Source organism: Antechinus flavipes, chromosome 1 (assembly GCF_016432865.1).
Source record: "Antechinus flavipes isolate AdamAnt ecotype Samford, QLD, Australia chromosome 1, AdamAnt_v2, whole genome shotgun sequence".
Classification (NCBI taxonomy): Eukaryota; Metazoa; Chordata; class Mammalia; order Dasyuromorphia; family Dasyuridae; genus Antechinus; species Antechinus flavipes.
The window spans coordinates 193,898,565-193,914,337 of NC_067398.1; the positions used below are offsets into that span (position 1 = coordinate 193,898,565).

Here is a 15,773-nt window from a genome sequence, read left to right on the forward strand (position 1 = left end):
TTACATCTGATAGATTATTATAAATACTACAATACCTCCCTAAATTAAATGCAGTTACAAACCAATAGCTTGTTTCTTTGTCAGAATGCTTGTAGCTGTGTGAATCCAGGCAAATAACTTAATCTCACTCAACCACAATTTTCTTGTCTATACAAAGAAGTTACTAATGGCACTTCCCAGGGTAATAAAAATCAAATGAGGTAACAAATTGCATAGGACTTTGCAAAACTTCTTATTCAAATAACTATTTATTTTGTATACTTACATTTTATATACTTCTATCTCTTTATCTATGAACAAGGAATATATTATCACTAGAAAGTAAATTCTTAAAAGCAGGTATTTCTTTCTTTGTATATTTGTCTCGATTCCTTTTCACTTCTATACTATTTTACTTGGTGATCTCACAAGTTCCCATGGGCTTAATAATCCTCTCCATGAAGATGACTAAAAAATCTACTTTAATTATAACCTCTTTCTAATCTTCCAGTCTCACATCTCCAACGGTTTTTTTTTTTTAGAAATCTTGACCCGAGTGTTCAGTGTACATCTTGAACTTATTACCTCTAAAACAGAACTCATAGTCTTTCTCACCAATCTGGCAAGTAGACAAGTCACTCAAGCTCAAAATGATAATCTTCATCAATTCCTCTTTCAACTACTATAGATAAGTGTTAAGTCTGTCATTTGTATCTTTCTAAAATCTCTTACGTACCCCCTTCTCTCCTTTGACATTGCAACCAGCCTGAAGCATGCCCTCAAATACTACACGCCTGAATTATGGTAATAGCTTACTATTGAACTCCAGCCTCTCCACTCCAAACCATCCTCCACGTAGCTGTCAAGCTGATTTTCCTAAAAGGCAGCTCTGATCATCCCTCTACTATTCCTATTCTGACCACTTTCCTATTCAATAAACTTCAGTGACTCTTTATTGGCTTCAGGATCATATATAAAAACCTCTTTGGCTATTAAAACCTCCGTAACCTATCCCCTTCCTACTTTTCCAGTACCCCTTACTCTTTGATCCAGGGACACCGGACTCGGCTCCGGCTCCGCCTCGGAGCCTTTTCATTGGCTGAATGTCCGCCCCGCGCTCCCGCACCTCCGCATTCCAGCTTCCTTCAAGTCCCAGTCAAAGTCCTACCTCCAGCCAGAAGCCCTATCCTCTTAATTCTTATTCACTCCCTCTGTTAATTATCTCCCATTTATCCTGTACATTATCTTGTTTGTACATAGTTGTCTTCATCCTCATCGGATGTGGACTCCTTGAGAGCAAGAATTATTTTTGCCTTTTTTTTGTAGCCTCAGCACTTAGCACAACGTCCAGCTCAGATCAGGCGCTTAATATGTATCGGAAGAACAATCCCTCCAAGCCTAATCAGTGTCTGAAAGTATAGAAATGCTTTCGGGTGTTCTGCCTAAGGTCACGTCGATAAAACGTAAGAGAACGGAGAAGTGAGCCCAAGTCCAAAGCCCCTTTCCAACACACCGCAGGCTCCAGAGCGCCATCCCGGAACACGAGAGACTCAGAAAAATGCGAACCGCAGCCGCCAAGACTCCCTCGGGCAGTAATTACCTGCTCGTTTCGAGGGAAGAATAGCGCTCAGGCAAGACCTGGAGACAACGCTGGAAGAATCGAACATGTCTATCCCGTAAGAAATCTAACCGCTCCACATCTCCGTCAACCAAGGTCAACCGCTCCCCCTCTGCCGCCATCTTGCTCCGGATCATGTACCACACCTCTTACCGGAAGTTTTTCAACTTCGTTAAAAGAAGTCCCGCCTCCCAGCGCCGAGACTTTGCCGTCACACTAGAAGAGCTTAAAAGGGTTTCATTGGTTTACTTTAACTGCGCAAAGTTTAAAACTCTCCTGGATTTTATATACTGACGAAGTTAGAAAAGTGAGGCTTGGGGTTTTCTCCCATCAATTTCAAGAATTCTGCCACCGGTCTTGAGAGCTGGATGTGCGTCTCTTGTATAACCTCTTTAATAGTACCTTACCCCACCCCATCCCGTGTCCTTTGTCCCAAATTGTGTTTTGTGGGTACTGACCCAGATCAAGCAATTTACAAGGTCCTCACACGTAGTCTGAAAATGTTAATAATAATACAACCTTCGAATAAAGTTAACCACAAAAATTACTTTGGGAAAACAACATCCCAACTCATTTTAGGTAGCTGCCCCAGGTTAAATCTGTTCAGCTAGCTCTCCCCTCCCTACCAATCCCCCAAATTCCTTTTCTTCGCCCTCTTTCTAATTTGCCTGGGGGAGAAGTGACTAGTCCAAAGACACCAAGCTTGCACTGATCTTGCCTACTCCAAAGTCAATTCCGCTCTTCTGGAACAGTGATGGGGTGGGGAAAGGAGGAGAAGAGAAAGGCAGAGGAAGAGAGCAGGAGGGAGAGAGAGAGAAATGGAAAGCTAGATGCTCAGTGAAACCCTGAGCCTGGAGTCAGGATTCTGCTGTGTGATTCTTTACAAGTCATTTAACCCGTTTCCCTTAATTCAATGAAGAAGAAAATACAAATTTTGCTAAGAAAAGCCCACGAGCAGTATAGCCCATGGGGTCAGAAAAGATGTGACAGGACCGAATAGCAACAGTTTACTGAATTGCCTTCTCATCATTACTTGCTCAATCCTCAGCAATATGATTTGTGTTTCTACCACTTTTAGTAAACTACAATCTGAATGATCTAACTTCAGTCCTCATCCTTTTTGTCAAAACAATCTCCCTAAGAAACAAGTCTGATTATACTATTCAATACCACATCAAAAACTTGGGAGTACATTTGGAGTAGGATAAACTCCAAATAATAGAAAGCCCTCCACAATTTGGTTATTACCTCCTTTAACTCATACCACTCCACTTCCTGAACTCTCTTGTAGCCAAACTAAACTAGTACCTGAATTGAAGACTCCCATTTCTTGTCTTTGGGACCTCTTCTATTCTTTTATTGCACTCCCCTTCCTCATCTTCATTTCTGAATATCCTTGTCTTCCTTCAAGAAGTAGCTTTTTTACCACATCTTTTTGGCTTACTCTGATGCCCCCAATTCATATATCCTCCTGGTTTTTTGGTTTTGTTTTGTTTTCACTTTCCACCTCATATCAGAATTACCCAAGAAAAGTATCTGCTGCATTTTTTGTTCTTCTTTCTCCAGCATTTAATACTGCATTTTTGTCCTTTCTCCAACAACTAACATCATGAGACCTTAATGAATGTTGAACTGAACTTTATTTCTCTGCACCATGCCTGTCTCTCCTTTCCTGATATTTCTAATAGCTTCTTGATCTCTTTTTATGGTTCAAATTCCACTAAATATAAGTGTCCTCCAAAGCATTTTTATCTTGGAAATATCCTCCATTCTCACAATTAACTCTCTACAAATAACTGTTAAATCTATAGATCCATCTTTTTCCTGACCTTCAAACTTGAAATTCCAGCTAATTGATGATAGAATTTCTCTGGGTCTCAGTTTCCACATCTGTAAAAACAGGGGGTTGGCCTAGATGTTCCTAAAATCCCTTCCCATTCTTTTTATGATTCTATTATCTCCATCTTGATGCTATGAGTTATCTAAAACTCAAAATGTCCAAAATCTGATGCTTTTATATCTGTCACTAAAACCTGGAACTAGAGATTTCACTGAATCTTCCCTCTCTTTTCCTTCATACTCATCTCAACAAGGTTCTGTTTCCACCACAAATCTGTCCTCTCCATTCTTTACCACTATCTTCTAATTCAAAGGTTCATTTTTTCTTACATTATGTTTCCAATCTGCTCTAACTCCTTTCTTTCTCCTCTCCTCAAAGAGAGGTTAATCTTCCTAAAGGACAATGTGATTCCTGCTTAAGAACTTTCAGTATTCCCCTATTGCCTGAGATGATTTACTAGGCACAAGGCCTTAGTTTACAGAAGGTCTTGAACCTCTTTTCTACCTACACACTCTTGACTTGGTTGATTTTACCCATTTTCATGGTTTTAATTATCTCCATACAGCTGACTTCCAGAATTCATCCCACATTATCAACTATCATACATTGCAAACTAGGTATCCTGGACTTACCTCAAAATTAACTTTAAAAAAAATCCATCTTTGCCCACAAAACCATCAACCCTCTTCCAAACTTCCCTATAATTGTCAAGGGGACTCTATCCTTAGTTACTGAAGTTTATAGCCTCAGTGCCATTATAGACTCTTTATTCTCCACCACTAGGTGATATGGTAGTTAGAATGCTGGGACTGCTTTATTTTCCTGAGTTCAGATCTGGCTTCAAATAATCGATATGATCTGGGCAAGTCACTTAACCATATTTGTCTCAGTTTCCTCATATATAATCTGAACTGGAGAAGAAAATGGCAAATCATTCTAGTTATCTTTACCAAGAAAACTCCAAATGGGATCATGAAGAGATAGCCACAACTTAACTGAATAACACCAAAAATCTCCACAAAATTTCCCAAATGTCCTGATTTAATCTCCTTATTTTTCTGACTAGGCACAAAACTTCTCATCCCAATTCATCTTCCACAACTGCCAAAGTAATTTTCTTAAAAACTGTAAGGTTAGTAACAATAGGAGCACAGAATTTGAGAATCAGAAAGGCCCTCAGAAAATCATCTTGTCCAACCTATTAGTGAAGGAATCCAAACAAATGGTCATGAAGCCTCTACTTGAAAACCTCCAAGGAAGCCACTGCTTCTCAAGGCAAGTCATTCCATTTTGGGATAGCTCTAGTTTTTGGGAAATTTTTCCTAACATCAAGCCTAAAGTTGCCCCTTTGCAATTTCCATCCATTATTCCTGGTTCAGTCTTATGGGACTAAACAGAAAATCTAGTTCCTCTTCTATGAGGCAGTCCTTCAAATACCTGAAGTATCATGTTTTCCTAGTCTTCATCTCTCATTTCCTAAGTCCTTCAGTTAATTCACATATTACAAATACTTGAGTCCCTTTTCCAGTCCTGGTTGACTTTCCAGCTAATCAATGTTCTTCTCAAACTGGTGTCCAAAACAGAACACAATACTGCAGATAAAAGCTGACAAGAGTACAGTGAGACTATCATCTCCATCTTCAAAGCCATGTCTTTCTTAATGTAGGTCATGATTATATTGACTTTTCGTTTGCTACGTCACACTGTTCACACATATTGAACTTACAGTTCTATAAAACCCCTAAATCTTTTTTTATCACTAACAACTGAATCTCTTCTATCTTGAACATGCAAAGTTGGTTGTAATAATCAAGTATAAATCCTTATATTTATCCCTTTCGAATTTCATGTTTTTTTCAATAATCATTTTTATTACAGTGCAGAAAGAGGTAGCAAATCTGGCAGGAAGGTTTTCTGAACTTATGCCACTAATTAAAAAAAAAAGTCCTCTATTAAAACTTAGTGGAAAGACCTCTCAAAACTAAATCTTTATCTTCAAGAACACATAGACTCTTGTCTCTGAATCACCGGCAAAAAAAAACCCCAATCAATACATTCTAAAATAAAATTTTGTCATATTTCAGGGTAGCAACAGATTTTTTTTAAAGGATAGTCTCCAAAGTGACTAAATATATTTTTTATGACCGAATCATGTCTTCAGTATCTGTACTTACTATTATATCAGCTTGCATCTTTCTCAGGAACAAATATCCAAAATTTTTCTGATAGTCTTGTTACTATTGTGGCCTAAATTGGATCTTTCCCTATCATTCCTCCCTCCTCATCTCACTCCCCAAAATGTTTTCTTCTTTTTATGCATTATTTTCTTCTAGGTAGGGATTGTCTTTCTCTTAGCTTGCATTTTTATTCTCAGACATGATATATTTTTAATCCAAGCAACTTATGATTTCAACAAGTGAACTATTCTTTTCAATAACAATATTAACAAGAAAATGAGACCCAATTTTGAACTAAAAATCCACAGTAATGTCTTTAATCATATTTTGCATCTTAATCTAGATTTGTGTGAACTGTTACAAATTTTTTCCTGACTTCTAGGGTGCTTGTTATAAGCTGTTTTCTGTTCTTTCCAAAGAAACTAAGCTCAATGTTAACAAAGTGGAAAAATGCCTATGCAAGATTCCTTCAGAGAAATGTCAACATTTTCTATAATATCAACAATCTGGCCACTTAGAATAGTCTTCATTTGTTTAAATGAGCTAAAGAGAGCTGATTTTCATCTTGTTAGATTCTATACAGTGCTCAAGACTATCAAGATTTTTTTTTCTGAAGCTGATCACTTTCTTGTGTTCATTGTTCCCAGCTTTCTGTCAAATTATCATATTATATGTCTGAAAATGACACCTGTATTATGCAATAATATATGTAAAGCACTTTGCAAACCTTACAGCCTGTATTAATATTAATTATTATCATTATTATTATTATTTCCAGGACAAAATACAAACTCTTTAGCACTTAAAGCTTTTTACAAACTGATCTCATTCAACTTTTCTAGTCTTTGTATACATTACTCTTCTTCATGCAATGTTATTCAGATGGAACAAGTCTTGTCATCCTGCAAGCATAACATTCCTGTCTCTGTGATTTTGCATCGGCTTTCCTCAATGTCTGGAATGTATTCCCTTTTCACATTTACCTCTTGGAATAACTGGTTTCCTTCAAGACTCAATTCAAGCATCATCTTCAATATGAAGCCTATCCTAGTCATACCAGATGCTAGTATCTTCATACTATCACAGATTTATGACTGGTATGGCCCTAAGAGATCATCTAGTAGAACCCCTCATTTTACTGATTAATCATTATTAACCTCTTTGGACCTAGAGTGAAAGTAACTTGCCAAAGGTTACACATGTAGTTAAAAGTGTCAGGGCTAGGATTTGATCCTCAGTTCAGTGACTCCAAGTTCAGCTTCCCCCCCACAATATCCCACTTCTTCCCATCCTTATATCTGTTTTGCATAAATATATACATAGGCTCATGTGATTAAGAGTATAAGCTTCTTCAGGAATGGATAGGACTTGCTTTTGTCTTTGCCTCTCTTATACTGTCTGGAATATGGCAGTATAGCTGCTTAATAAACGTTAACTCAGAAATTAACAACCAAGGCAAAGATAATAACTTAATAAAATTCCTTTACTCTAAAAGAAATCTGGTATCATTAGTTAAAAATATATAGCTATGAATATCCAAACAATGACTTATTGCTTTAGTTCCATGTTAACTGGATACCTAATGACAAAAATGTCTTCCTGGGGAACATAGTACAAGATCTGAAAGTCCCTTTACCTGAGAATGTCCTCACACTGAAAAAAGGGGAAAGAAAGGTGGCAGAAAATCTTGTAGTACTCAGGAACTCCATCTCCATCCACTAATTCTTAATCAAGAAAAAATCTTAATGGGAGGATTGGTATAGCTAAAAAGAAAGCCAATAAAGAACAAAAGCAATAGTACAAAATATTTTGTCAGATATTAGATAAATTTTATAGATTTAAAGCTGAAATGACCTTAGAAGCTGTTAAATTCAATTTCTACATTTTTCAGATAAAGAGACTGAGCTTATTTGTTGTTGTTCAACTGTTTTCCAGTTATATCTGCCTCTGTAATCCCATTTGGGGTTTTCTTGGCAAAAATACTATATTGGTTTGCCAGTTCCTTCTTCAGCTCATTCTACAGGGTTAAGTGACTTGCCCAGGTAATAAGCCTCTAACACCAGAGAGAAGTCTTCTGACTGCAGGCCCAACACACTATCTATTGTGCCATCTAGTTGCCACCTGAGCCTGAGGGAGCTGAGATCACTGAGCCCAGGCTAACTAACATAGCTAGTAACTGGCATAATTTGAACTCCAGTCCTCTTGATTCCAAATCTAGAACATATTTATCCCATGCTACCTTCTTCACAAATGGCCACTATTTAAAATAATTTTTTAAAAAAGCTTATAAAATATATAATGCCTTACTGTCAAATAAAGGCCCAGACCTTTGAGCATACACATTCTGATGTGCAGGATGCCAAACAATCCACATAAATTCTTGGGGAACCTGTTTCTGGTAATCTTGACTTCCCCTTAAAAGCATATACATGTAGACTCTAACAATATCTTGTCTCCGATTGCAAAGTGATGAAAAACTAAATGTGCATATAAAAGAGTTAGGGTTAGTCCTATCATGCTTATATATCCTAGCCAATAAGAAGGAAAGCTATTTTGTTAGTCTGCACTTTTGGTAAGTTCCAGTTCCAATTTGTAAACCAATTAAAAGATTTTTTAAGATAATGATGAATGTTGAAGGGGATGTGGGAAAACTGGGATACTAATACATTGCTGGTGAAGTTGTGAACTGCTCCAACCATTCTGGAGAGCTCTAAAGAGCTCTTAAACTGTACGTACCCTTTGATCCAGCAGTGTCTCTACAAGTGTGGGACTTGTATCCCAAAGAGATCATGAAGGAGGGAAGGGGATCTACATGTACAAAAATGTTTGTTGTATTCCTTTTTGTAGTGGCTAGTAACTGGAGACTGATTGGATGCCCATAAATTGGAGAATGGCTGAATAAGTTATGGCATATGAATGTTATGGAAATTGGTGTTCTGTAAGAAAAGATCAGCAGGATGATTTCAGAGAGTGACTTACATGAATTGATGCTAAGTGAAATGAGCAGAACCAGGAGATCATCGTACACAGCAACAAGAAGATTATATGACAATCAATTTTGATAGATGTGGCTTTTTTCAATAATGAAGTCATTCAGGCCAGTTCCAATGATCTTGTGATGGAGAGAACCATCCACACACAGAGAGAAGACTGTGGGAACTAATTATGGATCATAACATAGTATTTTCACTTTTTTTGTTGTTGTTTGCTTGGATTTTGTTTTCTTTCTCATTTTTTTCCCTTTTTGATCTGATTCTTTTTGTGCAGCATGATATTGTGGAAATAAGTATAGAAGAATTGTACATGTTAATATATATTGGATTACTTGCCATCTAGGGGAGGGAGCGGGAGAAGGGAGGGAAAAATTTGGAACATGGGGTTTTGCAAGGGTGAATGTTAAAAAGTATTTGTGCATATATTTTGAAAATAAAAAGCTTTAAGTAAAAAGGGATTTAAAAGAATAAAAGATTTTTTTTTTAAATTATGAAGTAAAAGATAGAGACTACTTCCGCACACTCTGAAGTGGAAGGCCAAGTGCTCCATCAAACAAGCCTGCTTACAAACAGGCTTCCAGAACATTAACTTGTGTTGGTATTAAGCAGAAGAGATTATGTCTGTCCAAAGTACTGGACCCACTTATGGTAACACTGAATATGAAATAAATATAAAACTTTACTTCATAAAAGGACCACCTATTTATTTAATATATCCAAGGTAGTAGTCATTGCATCAGAGGTGAAAGGGACAATACAAGTTATTGAGTCTTACTCTCTCATTTTATAGATGAGGTATTTGAGACCCAGGGACATTAAGAGACTTGCCCAGGTCATACAAAATAAAAGTGGCAGAAATGGGATCTGAACCCAGCTCCTCTAATTCCAAATTTGCCCTTTTTATCTCTATGTTGCCTCCTAATTTAAAGGCCTTACTTTAACATTCAAAATTTGTTAATTACATAAGGTAGCATCTATTTTTAAATATATTAAAATTTTTAAATCAGGCATACAGATAGTTTTCCTCTATTACATAATGAAGGCATAAGAAGAAAACTCCACTTATTTACTTCATATGCTTAAGTTACAGTAATTTAAAATTCTATTTTTTTCCCTTCAATTTGCTGTTGCAAAATAAAAATTTCAATATGGACAGAATTATCTTCCTAGGATAAAACAGAAATAAAATAGCAATTGTTGGCATGTATTTCAATATCTAACAATCAAACACTACACAATGTATATTCATAGTATAACAAGGGAAATGATAATTTCTGAACATGTGGTTGCTTTTTATATAAATCATTTATTTTCCTGTGTAAAGGATTATATCAATATTCACATTAGCTGGATGGCAATTTCAATTTGCTCAATTTTCTTCTATAATCCTTGTCTCCAGGTGGGAATGGCCCTATAGAGAGAAGTAGTAGACACATTATAAGGAAATGAAAATATCTTTTTAAAAGTCTCTAACTTTTTATTTATTTGTTTGTTTGTTTTATTTTTACCTATGTGGTATATTCAGAAGAGGCCCTGCACCTGTTGGACCTCTCTCTTTTGTACGTTCTTCCCATCCTTTGGTAAGTTTGTATAATCTGGATGGATCCCGATTGACATTAACTTCAACCTGTCAATAGAAATGAATTCATAAGCTATTAATTATATTAACTAATCAATTAAAAGTTACAAATTTGTAATAGGACATTATAATAAAAAAGGCAATTTTAAAAAAACCAAACATTAATAAAAATTCAATGTTTATCAAATAATCACTTTTATGTTCCTCAAATGATCATTTTATTTTTCTAAAAAAGGTTATATGTATTGTTTATTATTTTTTAAAATCAAGGCTTTCTAATTATATTATACAATAGCAACTTAATAATAAAAGTTACCCTTAAATACTTGGTATATTTCTTCTAATCCTCCCTCAAAATAAAGTTTCTATTCCAACCTAGTGATAAGAATTACAGAAGAGAGTTTAGCAAACAGAAAACACAATACAACAAAGGAGCTAAGCAATACCATTTTTATGGCAAAAAAAAAAAAAAAAGTATGACTGCCAAGTTTAATGTATGGGCAAGTATAAAAAAGGAAGAAAAAAACTGGAGAGCAAGAGTCAAGGAAGGGAAGAGAAAGAAGTATAGAAAGAGACATTTCTGTTTTTTAAAACATAGATATTTAACCAGCTATTGTATTCTTAGTTGAATTAAATTATGTTTTTTCCTACTTGGGCAAGCAGTTAAAAATTTTAAAGGAGATAAAATTATGGGAAAAAAGCCAAGAAAATAAATTTGAGTTGTAAATGTTTTGTGTCTACATCTTTCTAAAGGGATAAAAAAAAAAAATAGAATAATATTGTTGAGTATTTTCTAAAATAGAAATCCAGGTATAGTCTTAGGATATAGTACCTTTTCTCTTAATTTTGCCAATCTTCTTTCTTTTTCTATCTTTTCATTTTTCTTTGCTTGTCTCTCCAGAATCTTTAATTCAAGTTTATGTAAGTCCTGTAGAACATATGCAAAATAAAAAAGATGATTTCTGAAGACAAGGAAAATTAAAATTAAAAATTTCAAATGTCTAGTTGTTTGCTGAATAAACTAAAAGTTAGATATCTAGGCTCTCTAATTCTGACTCCACACTTAATAGCTGAATAATCTGTCAAACCCAATTCCTCTCTCTGCACTTCAATTTCCTCCTTTGTAAAATAAGAGGTCATTTAATTCAAACCTTTAAGTTTATTCCCAATTCTAACATTATATGATTCTAAGATTTTTTTAATAACCTTCAGATATCTTTAGTTATTAATGCTTTAAATTTTTGAGATATGGATCTTACTGTGATATTTTCTAATGAACCAAATTTTGTCAAAATAAGTTGAGCATCCTAAGAGGTATACTATAAAACCAGTGAGGTCTGACTTGGAATATGACAGCCAAAATTAACATGCTACCAAACTAAAACTATCTGTCTCTGTAAGATTATTATTTGTACAACTAAAAAAAAGTTCTCCCTAAAATTCCCAATCTAATGGTCTTGCTTCATTCCCACATAAAGTCTCAACTTCATGGTAGGGAAATTTCTATCTTTCTTATGATTTCAAAGTATCATTTAACAGAAAAGCAATTTTAAATGAACTAGCTGGCAGTGGAATTTTTAAACTCAAATGAAGATTTTCATTTTAGTGGACTAATTAATAGTCTTAAACACAACATAATGTTTCTGGCTATTACGTTGCGGTACTTTGTTCCTAGAGCCATGATTAGCTCCAATTCACAGAAAACTGTTATTTTTTTTTTCCTCAAAGTATCTATTATGGCATCTAGAAATAAAAACAAAAGAAATTCTATTTTAGACTACTACTAAAAAACAAGTAGATAACTTATATTGATTGGGCTAAGTAGCAATTCAAGGGTATAGTCAAGAACAACCTCACAGATCATTTTCCTTTTCAGGAAATTTCAGGCTAAACATTCAGCCAAGTAGCAAAAATGTAAGTACTCAAATAGGATGATGCATCCATTTTATCTCCATTATGGAGTTTTCTACAGAGACCAGGTCAAAGACAAATTCCTTGTGGATGGGGAGAATTCCTGATGACCCTATTTTGTGGATGGACAGCTGAACTGATTACATCAAGCTCCAGAACCTTGAGAAGCTCTTAGAAGGGACAGGTAATCACATAAAAAGTTTGGCCTATCCACACATAAGGAAAAGGTGAAATAAAAGAATGTCAATTGTTCATATTTCAACTTGCATTTGGATGGACATCCTATAGAGTAGATGATCCTAGGATCTAATTGATTTGGGAATTTTCTCCAATGAGTAATCTGATATGAAACTCACATGAATTTTCCCATCCTTTATAACTACATCCTTCCACATCCTTCCAAAAGTTCACCAGAAGAAGCTGACCAAACACACTGAAGGACTCCTTTTCTTTCTTCCAACATTGTAATGGTACTAGAGAAGCAGTATTTATCATCTCCTGCTCTTTCCATTTTATCAGCTAATCTTTTTATCCAATCATAAAAATTCTTGATAACTTTCTTTAATCTTCTTATTCTCTAGTCTCTTCTTAATTAAATGTTGCACTCTGCCTGCACCCATCAGGTATCCCTTCACTACCCTCAAGGTATACTCATCTTCAGTTCATTAGGTATAGTGCTATTCTATGTCTTGTTGCCAATACCAAATGTCACTATAGAAAAGAAGGATTTTTGCTTGGGTTCAGTAAAAAGAACTCTGTAATTTCCCCAAATCTAGCTCATCTATCTATACTCTCACACATATACATATTTTTTGGATAAGCTCCATAGGGTATCCATCTAAATGCATTATTAGTCAACCTATCAAATGGTCTAATCACTCTAGAAAACAATATCGAATCATGTAATAAAAGTAAATAAAATGTTCATATCCTGAGACTCAACAATTTCACTAAGAGAATAAGCATGATGACTATGACAATGTAAATTTTAAAATCATTAGAATGAAATACAAATCTGAGTAAATGAAAAACCAATGATGGATCTGAAGCTCAGAAAATTAAAAACCTTCCTCTTTGTAGTAGAAGGGCAAGGGACCACTAAAGCAGAATGTTTATTTATGTGTGGGTGTGGTATGTATGTTGCACAAAACCATACATATAAGTAGGTTATATGTATGTATATATTATGTATACAATCAACATATGATAACATATACAAATACATATATGTGCATATACATATATGTATAGATAGGTGGGTAGATTCAAAAGGAATATGACTATCAAAAATATTAAGTGTTTTTTTTTCTTAAATTCCTTTGTTAATAGGGGAGAGGTCCCCTATCCCTCCACCCCCATGATTGTGATTGATGTTGAGACAATAGGTTTCAATAAAATGTATTTTTTAAAAATATGATAATGAGGGGAACACTAGGAGAGATTATATGCACATACATATAATCTACACATTTACACATATGTGCAAAATGTCAATATATGTATAAACATAAACAACATATATACTCACTCTCTCTTGAAACTTAGTAATTTCATTTAGAGCTGTTTTTTTTCTTTCTTCCCTTTCAGTCTTCTCCTTCATCTCTTTTTCAAGTTTCAACAATTCTTCTTGCTCTTTCTTCTGCTGAGTATGTTTTTCTAGCAATAATTTTAGGTGAGATTGGCGCTGATGTTCTTTCTGTTGCTTTCTCTCTTTTTCCTCCTCTTCTTTTAATTGAGATGTTTGTTTCATAGATAATTCCACAATTTTCTGCTTTTTCCAGGCTTCAATTGCTAATTTCTGTTTCTTTCTTTGCTCTTCTTTTTGTTTTGGGGAATCTTCTTGTTGAAGATCATTCCTCCTAAGTATTTCCTCTGACTTTGCTTCCAACATTTCTTTCTTTTCTTGTTGTTTCTTTGCTTTCCATTTCTGAATAAACTAAATAAGTTAAAAAAAAAAAAAAAGGAAAGTGATGTTTAGTTTAAATCCCAGGTGATCATACTATAAACTCTTACTCTATATTTCCAGGAAAACTAAAAAGGATTTTTAATTAAATTTTAGAATTATTTTTAAGGTTTTATTTTTTAAAACAAACTTATTTCATAATCATTTTGAGAACTTGTCATGTTTTACTTTCACAATACTAATTATAAATTCTTTTGGTCTAATAGACTTATTCATACTTTTCAATTATTCTCCAGTTTGCTGTGTATTCCCTTTGCTAGGTTTTTTTATGTTTCTGTTCATCCCTTTTGCACTTTCATCTAGTCATCTTACTCCTATTTCCAATTGTCTTTTCTGGAGTCTCTTTTCTGAAGAGACTTCTTCTGGCTTCTAATCTAATGTTATATCAGAAATCAGTAGTGAAGTAACTAAATTATTATATAAAAATTTAGTTCTAATTCCACCAATGTTAATTTTTAAAAGAAGGGAATACATTATAAACTTTCTCCTAATCTTTAATAGCGCTATCTAGATCTTTCTTCACAGCACATAACACTTATACCATTTGAAGATTAATTGTCAATCGTGGAAAGAGTAGTGACTTCTTAAGACTTTTGGAGACTATCAAATATATTTTAATCTGAAAAAAATATGAATCATTTAACCAGAATTCAGATTCAAAATCATTCAATATAATACCTGAGTATCTGCTATGTATAAGATATTCTTATAGGCACTGTAGATGACATTTTAATGTAAAATTAATAATTTTGAGCATCTTTAATGATCCAAAATTATTGTATAGGGTGTTTCCATGTTTTGAAAACGCTTGGAGACCCCTTCCCAACCCAAAATTTTCAGCAATATTTTAAGATACTATGTTTATCAAAACATTTTTTTAAATGCCAAGTTAATTTAGCTATTTACCTAATAACAACAAAATAAACTAAACTTTCCCATAACATGTCAAGCAATTACTCATGGTCACAATATCATTACTAACATCTGAGCCATCATAAAATAACATTTATTGATGATTCTTGATAGTATTTTCAGGATCCTAGGCATGATATAGCTATTATTCACTAAGAAACAACCCAAAGGATTTATATAAACACTGAAAAAAAGATGGAACTCATTTCAATCCACTACATATAAATCAAGCAGTATTCCGAAACTTTTAACTAAGAGAATTCATAATTATAATTTGTTTTACTTGATTTCTCTAGATTACTAGCTGATGAATATCCCAAACTTACTTATCATTTATGACAACTGGCATTCAAGTGTGAACTACCTTTTGCTAACCAATCTCTGACTAATAAGAAAAGAAACTTATTTGTTATCTTAACTAATAAGGCAACTAGAAGGAAGTATTAAACTACAGGCTGAGAAAAAAGAGGAAACTGAGAAACAAAATCGGATGCAGGCTACAAACTACTTCATAGACAAGAAAATCATATTTTAATATGCAAGTCCATGACAAACATTTAATACAACAAAACAGTCATATGCCATGGCAAAAACAGACCAAAAGCTATATTTTGTCAAATGTTTTTAAAAGCATTTTGTTTCAAAAAATATGAACATTTAAAAATATAAGCCATAATTACTTAAAAATAATTGACACTAATGAAATAGTCTTTAGAATTTATTTATGTAAGTTCACATACACACATAATACTTCCCAAGGGTCAGCTAGATGGTGCAATGGACAGAATGCCAATTCTAGAA

General features: G+C 34.2%; 2 protein-coding genes across 3 annotated transcripts in view; both read right to left on the reverse strand.

Moving 5' to 3' along the window:
* The window catches only part of PGGT1B (protein geranylgeranyltransferase type I subunit beta), a 47,758-nt gene extending 45,203 nt beyond the window's left edge, over positions 1-2,555 (reverse strand). Inside the window, exon 1 of one of the 2 annotated variants that reach the window (XR_007953278.1) lies at positions 1,580-2,555. Coding sequence is in view for 1 of the 2 variants with exons in the window: in XM_051994498.1 (XP_051850458.1) it covers positions 1,580-1,734 (155 nt within the window). In the remaining variant the exon portion in view is untranslated. The remainder of the gene's footprint in view (positions 1-1,579) is intronic. The other variant, XM_051994498.1, reaches the window with a different exon arrangement.
* Positions 2,556-9,893: 7,338 nt separating this feature from the next.
* CCDC112 (coiled-coil domain containing 112) overlaps positions 9,894-15,773 on the reverse strand; it is a 32,875-nt gene continuing 26,995 nt past the window's right edge. The window contains exons 7-10 of the mRNA XM_051994513.1: positions 13,626-14,033; positions 11,019-11,114; positions 10,116-10,234; positions 9,894-10,018 (exon numbers count right to left, since the gene is read on the reverse strand). Of these exons, the coding sequence (XP_051850473.1) occupies positions 9,988-10,018; positions 10,116-10,234; positions 11,019-11,114; positions 13,626-14,033 (654 nt within the window). The 3' untranslated portion in view covers positions 9,894-9,987. The remainder of the gene's footprint in view (positions 10,019-10,115; positions 10,235-11,018; positions 11,115-13,625; positions 14,034-15,773) is intronic.